The following is a 10,712-nucleotide window of genomic DNA, read 5'->3' as shown; positions in this document are numbered from 1 at the left end:
TGCTAATTTGGTGTCCCACCTATAGGTTTGAAAGATGTTGAACTTGTCATCAGATTATTGAAATGAAGCTTTTCCTCAGTGGAGTGCACTGATATTACAGCATATTTAGTTCCCTGCTGAGCAGCTAGATAGGAATGTGCAAACTTTCCATCTATACTAGAGTTGTATTTCAGCATGGCTGCAGACTGCCTAACTATGTCCTCAACAGGCAAAATACCAATACTTTCAGAACTTGGCTGATAAAGAGTACCATTGATCCAGCCACGTAATAAAGGTGCATCAGGAATATAAAGTCTAATAGCAGGCTCCTCCAATAATGCTTGTAACCTGTCATAAACTTCAACATTGTAGTGCCCTTTGTATTGCTTGCCAGTGCGATTTAAAGTGCCTACAACCAGATTATGTATAAAGACATAATCTCTGACACGACATGCAGCATGCTGTATAGAAGCACCAGATTTTGGCATTCGCTCACGTAAAGAGTGATGAATTGCACCTTCAGCATAGTTTGTACCACGAAAGCACCGGAAAAGAGGTAGATTTGCATTGTCTTTAACATCTATGCCCATCTGTATATAAAATGTATATCCAGGTGGGTCAGATATCCAGCCAAGTAAGATTGCCTTCAAAATCTTAGTTGCTTCATGCCAAGCTGCAGCATTAAATAATGGCAGTCCAGTTTTAGCACATTTGAGAGGTCCATATGTTGAGTATACTTTTCCAACAGCTGTATGAAGCTGCTTTGGAGGTGGTACAATCCGTCTGCAGTGTTTCCAGAGCCAACTTGGGTTTGTGCGTAACATTTCATCCCATGTCTTATTCTTTGTCTTGAGAAAAGCTTCAATTAATGCCTTATCCTCTGGAACTGGAATAAGAAAAGCATCTCGAAGAGCAATCAAGTATTTCCAACGTAATGAGTGATCCTTTCGAACCTTAACTCTAGCCATAGCATGGAAAACATCCATCAAAATCCTACTTTTGATTTCTTCTGACCAGCTGTCAAAATCAGGATGTGCAAGCATAGCCAGAGCTGCACGTGCTGCATCATGGTCTATATCCTGGAAGTCACTATCATCTGTGTCATTATGATATGGCTGGTTTTCTAGCTCTTCTCGAAGTTCATTTGCTTCCTCAGCAAAATCAACACCATCCTGCATGAATGAGTTGTAAAGATCTAGAATACTTTGTGCTTGATTTGAGGATGATGATAATGGACCTGGTTCAGCAGGTAGACTAAGCTCTTCTTCAGTCCTGGTATAGATGCGATTTCTAGGATAGATCACATCAAATGGAGTAGATCCCATACTTCCAAAGGACTTGTTATGATGCATAGTCATTAGGGCACCTGGTACTAAAACTTGTTGAATAGTGATTCTCATCCGTGTTGCTGTAAGTGGAGAAGCATGAGCAATGTTTGATGTCTCTGTTGAAATTTTCCCATGGGCAATCAAAACATCATCAGCATTATAGATGGAAACAGGTGTTCCTGATATTGCTTTCTCTGGAATTCGAGCCCGCAGGGTACCACTATTTAGTTTTTGGTAAATTTCTAGAGAAACATATGCATCACATGCTGCATACTGTTTTTGCTCTTCTGATAAAACATGTTTAGACCAATCTTTGCTGACTCTGATATGATCTGGTTTTTCAAGCTGCTTGCCTAATGTTCGTGCACAAAGCTCAGCCAGGCCTATACGTGCATCTGCTATAATTCGAAGACCTTTTGCTAATCCTGCAATTCTGCAGCCAACTTCTTCAAATCAGCTACAACTGACTTTCCTGCTTTGAGAATCTGTGGACTAGCCATAAAATTGCACAAGGCCTGAGGTAATGTGCCTCCAAGACGGGAAACCTGCAGAATATATACAGATTTTTTTATAAGCAAGCTGAATAATAGCAGTTGATGTTTTCTTTCCAGGAGAAACATCCCATTCCATATCAAATCCTACAACAAGTTTGTCCTCTGCATTCTCAGTATTCAAATCCTGGATAATCCCAGCAATTGTATCAGTGATCTCTGAGGTAGTTGAATTGATAAAGACTTTGACATCAGTTGGTAAAGTATATGCTTCTTTGTCTGCATATTTTCCAACAGCTTGAACATCTTTGGTTAAGGATGGAAAGATTCCTTCCAAAAACTTCTTATCTGCTCCTACATTATCAACAAACATGAATTCTGGTTGAGATAATCCATAAAGATCCAGATTCTTATGCACTTTTTGCAGAGCAGATTTAAAATCAGCATGTGAGCTAGTTGCAACAAAAGCTAATACACGGGCTTCTGCATCTTCATTGGCTACAGTCAAGGTGGCAGAGAATACTGATTCTCCATTGATTTTCATGATCTGTTTTGTAACCTTATAACTATGGTCCATTTGGCCAATCCTGAGATTTTTCATGGCAGCTTGTTGATCCATAGCAACACGGTGCTGTTCAATATATGTATTGTACATCATTCCTAGCCATGGTGCACTTGGAATAAACCCTCCATAGCCTTTGGCATCATCAAAGCTGCTAAATGCAGTAAATTTAGGACGATCATTATGATGTTCCTTAAGCCATGACAAGATTCCATCAAGATATTGACAGTGTAGACGATCATAATATAATCGGTGCAGAACCTGTAAGCTGTTGGAAAATTGCTTGGAGCCTAGTCCATACTGGAAACATGTCCGCATCATTTCAAAGACTGGCTTGGCAATAGCAGACCAATGACTTAAGTATGCTGGAAAAGAATCTTGCAATTCAGGAGATAGCATAGCTATAATTCTAGGATCCCAGCTATTGAAGGTGACAGTTGTCTTTCCACTTGATGGGTTAACACAATTTGGACAGAGATAGCGATATCCAACCAAATAAAAGTTATTTTCAAAATCGACAACACATCGGGGTCTTATATACTGATGACGCTGTAGTTTGCTAGAACAGTTTGGACAATTGAGTCCATTTAATAGCCGTTCAGGATCCCAGTAGAATAATCTTGGATTGTATATTGCTGTTGCATCTGGTTTATTCTTGCCATGCAATAAGAAATAAGTACACTTCTGGGGAACCCAAAATGTTCCTAGTCCATAAAGTTTATCTGCACTGTGTTTCTTGAAATGTGTATAGGCATCTAGAACTGAAGGGGGGAGAGGACGTCGTTTAGATGATGATTCATTATGATCATCATTATCATCATCACTATCATTATCCTCTTCACCTTGACCTTCTCCTAACTGCTCTGTGGGATGATTGAAATCAATGTAATCACTATTTAGTGATTGATTTGCATCATGTTCTGGAATCACATATTCTACTCTTGGACCTTCAGTCAGCTTCTGTATATATGCTCCTGTAAAATCAACTGCTGTAGGTTGTGAACCTAAAGGTGCAGTAGACTGAATCTGTACAGATGGAGAAGAAGAAGTAGGATTTCCCCACTCTTCTAATGTTCTTTGACGTCTAGGTCCACCAGAATCTGTTAAAAGTACTACTGGAGGCTGACTGCTATTTTGTCTGCCACCCCAAGAGCGCTGTTATTATTTAAAAATTAAGCACTATTAAATATAGAATGACTTACATGTGGACCACTATAAGGATGATGTCTTTGGGAAGATGAGGCAGATATATGTGGCTCTTCATTATGTTTATCTGAAGATTTTTCTTTAGGAGGGCGGCCTTTTTTAGCTGAAGGCTCTATTAAGTTTTTAACAATTAAATTCCTTATTTCTTTAGGTATATTACTTACTATAGCTTTCATCCACAAAGATAACACCTGAAGAGGCTACAGCAGGATTATCAGAAACTACCAGAATATTGAGAGTAGCTTAAGAGAATAGTAACCAACATACATGTTGCTATAGGGGGAAACATATAAGAGATAATTTATTTTGTCACAAAAAAAACATACTTGTAGGATTTTCTACATTTCCAGACAGTTCACTATGGAGGAAAATAGCTATTAAAATTTAATAAGTAGGTTATACTAAAAGATCATATTTTACATACTGGAAGAAGTATCAGAAGTAGGAACTGTGCAGAGGATCAGTAGATCAGATGGGAGAATTAGCTCAGAAGACTTACCATCAGTGCCTGGTATAAAGTGCCCCTGGCTGAAAGCAGCTTGAATGATTTTTTGTGGTGCTAAAATCAAATAAATCAGAAAAGAGAATAAATCATAACAAACAGCTATCTGAGACATACCAGATGTGGGTCCTAGATGATAATCAATATATCTAAATGATTAGACATGGGGAATAACATACCTTGAGCTCCTAATTGGCTGCTTTGCTCAAAAGAGGCCATAGGGGCATTTTGAACTGATTGTTCTACTGGAAGCTGTCCAGAGACAGAGGCATCATCAATCTGAGAAAAGTCCAAATCATCCACATTATCCCAATAGTTATGGTCAGGAGAGCCGGCCATAGTGAGTGAGGGAAGCAGACAAGGTGTGTTATCAGATTGCCTCATGGCCGGAGCTGCCATCAGATCTATATCAGTACACATAAGCGCGATGATGTCATCAATATTTACGCGGAATTTCAGTGAGAATTGGTGTAATTCCCTAGCTAGATACATTATAAACTGAGAATTCTCCTTTTTCTTTTCCCTCCTCTTTCCCTTTTTGGCCGATTTTTTGCATTTCTCCTTTGGGACCACAAACACCATTACCGTGCCGCGAGCGGCGACGAGGGTGCAGCCTGCCGATCCGTTACCTGCCCAAGTTGCGGCTTGGGTGGTGTCTCCGGGCTGGTTGAAGAACGCGAGTCGGTGGACGCGAGTGCGTCTAGATGGGAGACAGGTGATGTCGTCATGATGCGTGATGAGCGGCGGAGTGGATGGAGCTGGTGCGTCATTCAGTTCAGGTTACCGGGGCCCATAACCTGTGGAAGAAATGAGAGTGAGAGGAAAGAGAATCCAATGCTATTGGGTAGAGTAGTATACAGGATTTATACTACCTATGAATATTCTACTATATTCTACAATGTTCTGACTGGGATCAGTCAGCAGGGGCTGAATGATCCGCCCGGAGTTCGCTATGGTAAGCGGAATTACAACAAGAAGGGTTAGATGAAGGTGAGGATTGGGAATGGTATTCTGTTAACCCGTGAGTTCTGTGCTCAGTTGCAGTATTGTCTCATTTGATTAGGTTTCCTGACCGCGATATGGTCATGCGCTATCGAGGATGTGGTGTCGGTCACTTTCGAGTTGACGTCCCGGTCGAAGCAGAGCCAGCTATTGCTCGCGAGCCAGAGGAAGTGTCTCTGCCAGAGCACACATTTATCAACCCTGATGTTCCTGAGCAACCTCCTTCTGCTGTCAACGACCGTAAAGAGGTCCCTGAGATGGGGGAGCAGGATGGTAAAGTGGAAGATGAAGACCATGGGCCAGGAAATCTGGACGATGATGACAACGAGGATAGTGAGGGAGAGAAAAGGATAGTACCCTGGACTTGGAGGATGCAGTTGAGAGAGTGGTTCCTATTCATGCTGAGGCAGGTAATGTACCAATGCCTGTAGAGATTCTTGAGTGTTATGCTACATTGTAATCTGTCATTATATCTACTGATGGTATGTATATTCCCGCCACTCTTGCTCTCGGCTGATCTCCCATTCAGCGCGACGTCTTCTTGCAGTATTATCAACGCGACAACATCAATTTCTGGAACAAGGTCGACACATATCTTACTTCTATCCGGGAGCAGGCCAAGGGAGAGGCCCGTCTTACCGCTCGGTATGTGTCCGCTGTCTACACCGACTCCGACTGATCTTCCCCATCTGTTTTAGAGCATTTCGGCACATCCTTACCAATGATCGCAATACCCATGGCACCAACAACTACGAGATCACTGATAACGATGGTGCGACCGTTCAGCAGGAGGTTGCTGATGTAATTGACGCAGCAGCGATGGATGCAGCGAGCTCAGTACCTGGGTCGGAAGGGACTGAGGCATAATTTAGTGTATTTTATCGTACCAAAATTAAAACATTTTTTTTAATTCTCTTTTTTATGCCTGTCTAAGAAGCTAGATGAAAGCTAGATATATTGCTGGCACCCACAAATCCTGTCAGTGTGTCACCTGGTGGCCAGCTTGACCTGGCCACAAGCTGAATCCATTTGAGACAAGAGCTGGATTCCAGCTTGTCCCATGCTGGCCACCAGCTGTCAACAATACCTGTCCCACATATAATTTGCAGCTTATGACCAGGTGGAAACCCATTTGTGGTGTACATAGTAGCTTGTATTCAAATATTTTACTTGACGTTGGAATATAACATGATAAAATAGTTGATAGGAGAATAAAATATCCAGCCATATCTGAGCTAGGCATATGAGCATTTATCTTCTCCTGCAAGAGATTGCATTCTTTTCCTGTAGATTTTATTCCAATGTAAAGGCATAAAGTGGAGATTATATAGGAAAATAAGAATCTGTGGGTTTTGCTGATGTACTTGAACCATAGTTCTCCTTCAAAAAGAAATGAATCTCGTTCAAGTTCACAAACAATACAGATCGTGCCCGGCCGCGTCAACATCTACTTATTGCTTCTGTCGGATCTCCAGCAATAGTCTAGTCAATCATCCTCTTCCTGATTCGCATTGCTCCTGTAGAGCTGGGCATCCTCAGAACACCAAACTCGAGGTCTTTCGGGCGACCCGCTTCACCAGGCACAAGTGCTTCGATATCATACTCGATCAGGATATGCGCCAGCATCGCCTTGAGCTCCGTTGCAGCGAAGAAGCGTCCTGGACATGCGTGGCGACCGTGGCCAAAGACGATGTGTTCTGGTGTGGTCGCAACCATCTGCCGGTTGAACACCTTGGGTGAAGTATCATCATCGTCGTTGTCGATGACACCGCGTCGTTTGCCGTTGCCATTGACAGGACCCTCCTCGCGCATGCGGGAGAATCGGAACCCGTCAAATTCGGATGAGTTTTCGTAGTGTGCTGCACAAGGGATAAATCAGTCATATATAGGGAGAGACGTGAACTGCGAGTTACCCGGGTCTGTGTGTGAGCTCAGTCCCGCAAAGCTGAGAAAAGCACCATGCGGGATAGTTGTGCCGTCTGAAAACGTGAACCCGTCCGGGGCGACAACCTTACGCGACATCGCAACTAGGTGGTGCTGATCAGTGGTATACGGAGAACAGAAAAAGATCGGCATACCCGCCCCAGTCCCGCTTAGACGCTGGCTTTCGCGTAGGAAACTGTCGATCTTATGCATGTTGTTCAATGCTGCCTTCGACCACCCTTCCGCCTCGATGACCTGCTCTGCCTCCTCGCGCATCGCATCGATATGTTCCGGATGTGCGGCTAGGTCGAATAACGCCGACGCCAGTGTCTATAATAACGATAAGAGACGAGAACAATGGTAAAGGCCGATACTAAGCCTACCGTGGAAGACGTGTGAATTGCAGCCATGTTGATAGCCAAAATGCGTAAGGTTAATGCCGGGGGTGTGAGCTCGTGTTCGGGAGCGTAGTCAAGAAGCCACGAAATTAGGTCGTTCTATAGCCGTTAGACTCAAATCTGCGATCGCAAAACTGACACGCACAGGCCGGTCTGGACGGTCTTTCCCGTATCGCTTTTCCGCATCTATGCGCTCTTCGAGGATAGGCCCCAAGAACTTGAGTGCATAGCGTAGAGAGCTATTCTTGGAGGAAAGGATAGGAGATACAAATCTTGATAAGCGTTAAATAGGCGAGGGATGGGGCCACACAACTTCCGCTCACCGCTTCATGAAGTCGGGAAAGAGAGCAATGATAGATCCTCGTGAAAAAACCGAGACCGTGTAGTCGATACTTAGGTTGATGTATTCGGGGTTACGACCTAGGAAAGTGAGTAGCCCAATCATAATCATTGTATGGGAATTCACAAAGAGGTAGACCGACGAAGAGCCGGTTACTGGTACGGGAGACGACCTTCATCATCGTGGGGAGAACAGTAACTGTTTCCCATTCTTTAATGAAGGGGGGGCTTAGAGCTCCGCAACCATTGGAAAAGCGTAGACTCACCACCAGTCGTCCGTAGGGCTAAGACGTCCTGGAACGCATGGACGATTTCGTCGCGGACCTCGGGGAAACACCGGCTGAGATTGCGGGTTAAACTCGTTCGCACGGCGGAAACATGCCATGGGTCGTCCTGGATTGGCTTGCCCATTGTCCACTCAATCTGTAGCGACTAGCACGTGGATAGTCAGCACAGACCAAAGTGAGAGCAGCGTGACGCACTTCTCCGGCAGCCGCTTGGAAGCTCAATATCTCTTCTGGCACCCCAGCTGCCTCGAGGACACGATGGGCCCCATTCGCCACGTACTCCCACCGAAACGGCCGAGCGAAGCGAAATACGCCGGTCGGATCCTTCGCATAAGCATTGGCTACCATGCTGCGAGCGCCTCTGAGAAATCGATACACGGCGACGTAGTACGAGAGCGGGTCGCTGGAGGCACTAGCCACCGCTGGAGTTCGCTTGTCTTTCTCCTGAGGATGGCACCGTGAGCCTCGAGTTAGATAACGTCGTGCGCAACGCACCCATTCCCGAAGCCGAGAGCGAGAGAGCAGAAATGCGCCGCTCAGAACGAGGGCAACGAGCAAGGGTGTCTGGAGGTCCACACTGTCCATGGGCAGAGAAGATAGAATGGAGACAGGCGACACGCCTGGCGGTATTTGAGAGCTGTCACTCACACGATAAACTTCTCTCACCGCCCGACTAAATGCGCGGCCCAAATAAGCGTGTGGCTTGACCCGCGTTTCCCGACCGGGGTCCCGATTTCCAGGAGAAGAGGGAAGAAGATAGATATGTTGCTCGATACACCGGCAGCGAGTTCCTTCGGTATTGCTCCGACCTGGATACAGTGAGCGCGGAAACTTGAAAACGAGCCACGGGCCGATGACGCACTCCAGCTGGTGTCAGCTTAGGAAGACGATAGGGACTGTGTGAGCGCCCCCATATATGTAGCGAGAATTCGCAGGGCGTTAACAAGGCGTGGGGACATTTTGAAGGCCGGTTTGCGACATCCATGATAGTTCGGATTGAGAGGCGATGATGACGTGTCACCCTGATGTTTACTCAAATGATCGGACATAATGATGCATTGACGCTGATTGCCGCAAGACTCGACTAAACATGAGATGCTACGCGTTTGAAACATCGACACCAGTGACGACCACTGAGCTCGGGACGGAGCGTAACAGTAGTCGACGGCCTCCCGTCCATCACCGCCAGCGTCCGGCCCCAGCATAACCGTTTTCGCCATCCATCGGGAACATACAGCAAGCGGTCTCCGCGTTTGCCGATGATCCATCCTTCGCGCTGCTGAAGGCGAGACCCATCAGGGAAACCGCCATGCGTCAAGCTAGAGCCCCCATCCTCCCGGTCAGCATGAATTTGGACATCCCAAACCCGGATTGACCGTTCGGGTCGAGCCGAGCCAGAGACCAGCTGGTTTCCATCCGAAGAGAAGGCCAACGAGAGGACAGCATCGGCATGGCCCTCGAGAGGACGCATCAATAGCTCGATCCCTGTGTCGATGTTCATGAGATGGATCTTCGACTCGCTCGCGATGGCCAGGTGGGTTCCGTGTAGCGCGAGCGCCTCAACGTAGCCAGAATTAGCCTCCCACAACTTTTCCAAAGGACTTTCACAGATTTCGGACGAGAAGCGGGCACGATATACGGACCGTCCACTTGCAGCGGCAATCACCGAATCGAAGGTCGCTAATGCATGGAATGGACGCCGGTTCGACTCCGAGTCGTCGTCAGCCTTCTTAGACTTGCACAGCGGGTCGCTGCGACCGTATAGGTGATGCTTCCAGATCGTCCCGTCTTTTGATGCTGACACGATGTATTCAGAACCCACAAACGCCAGTGCAGTCACATTAAGACGGGGGGCCGGTCCGTGACGAAATGCTCGTCGAATTCTCTGGCTTGTTGTCATGCTGCGGAAGCGCACATAGCCGTCCTTGTATCCAACAACCACAATAGTTGAGTCTGGTGAGATTGCAATCGCGGTTACCGGAGTGGCGGACGATGGCGCCTCGAACTCCTGCAAACTGGACCAGGGTGCCTTGGCGTTGTCTATCGTCAGATTCCAGACTGCGACACGTCCATCTTCACAGCCAGAAGCGAGAAGCGTGCTATCTGCTGAGACGCAGAGGCAGGAAACCGAGTTGAGATGGTGTCCGTCAATAGGCTTGAGCGTCGGCGCGCCGGATAGCGAGTCCCAGAAACGAATCGTTGAGTCATAAGACGCTGACACAATCAGTCCGTCCTGGATGAATGCGACTGCCGTTATGTCGTCTCCGTGGCCCTCAAAGTACTGAGCTTCCTCGGCGTCATGGGCGACAAATACATTCCCTGCTGCAACCTCTTGTCGACCTTCGCGAAAGGTCTCAAGTGTGGGGATAACGATTGTGGCACAGGACGTGATCAGAGGGTGGTAGACTTCATGTATTTGAGAGGTCGTCGTCGTCACCGATTCGAATGTCATCGCGGAAAGATAGATGTGCGGCGCACTCTTTTCAATGCAGCGACGGAACTTCCCAACGAATTTAAGCGCGTCGTTGAGAAAGCACTGCAGCTGGAGGACCAGCGGAGACGGTTGACCCTAAATTCAGACATGAAGTTCGAAAGATGACGTGAAATCGACAGACGCACATTGACCACAAATTTTCGGGTCGCTCGCTGCAATTGTTGTCTTGCGGCCGGCATTTCGTCGCACAAACTCATGACT

At 46.4% G+C, this 10,712-nt stretch overlaps 1 protein-coding gene across 1 annotated transcript; it reads right to left on the bottom strand.

Moving 5' to 3' along the window:
• Positions 1–6,552: 6,552 nt before the first annotated feature.
• On the bottom strand, positions 6,553–8,602 carry MIND_00580000 (Cytochrome P450; the record flags this gene model as incomplete). Its single annotated transcript, XM_037362560.1, has 10 exons — positions 6,553–6,929; positions 6,984–7,097; positions 7,149–7,323; positions 7,377–7,490; positions 7,537–7,663; positions 7,715–7,811; positions 7,858–7,941; positions 7,997–8,162; positions 8,213–8,461; positions 8,513–8,602. 10 exons carry the CDS (start codon positions 8,600–8,602, stop codon positions 6,553–6,555), a joined length of 1,593 nt encoding a protein of 530 aa, XP_037220481.1.
• Between the last annotated feature and the right edge of the window lie 2,110 nt (positions 8,603–10,712).

This window comes from Mycena indigotica (genome assembly GCF_014461135.1).
Source record: "Mycena indigotica strain 171206Taipei chromosome Unknown Mind.scaff0005, whole genome shotgun sequence".
Taxonomy (NCBI): domain Eukaryota; kingdom Fungi; phylum Basidiomycota; class Agaricomycetes; order Agaricales; family Mycenaceae; genus Mycena; species Mycena indigotica.
The sequence above is the reverse complement of the archived record's forward strand: the minus strand, read 5'-3'. Positions and strand labels throughout refer to the sequence as shown.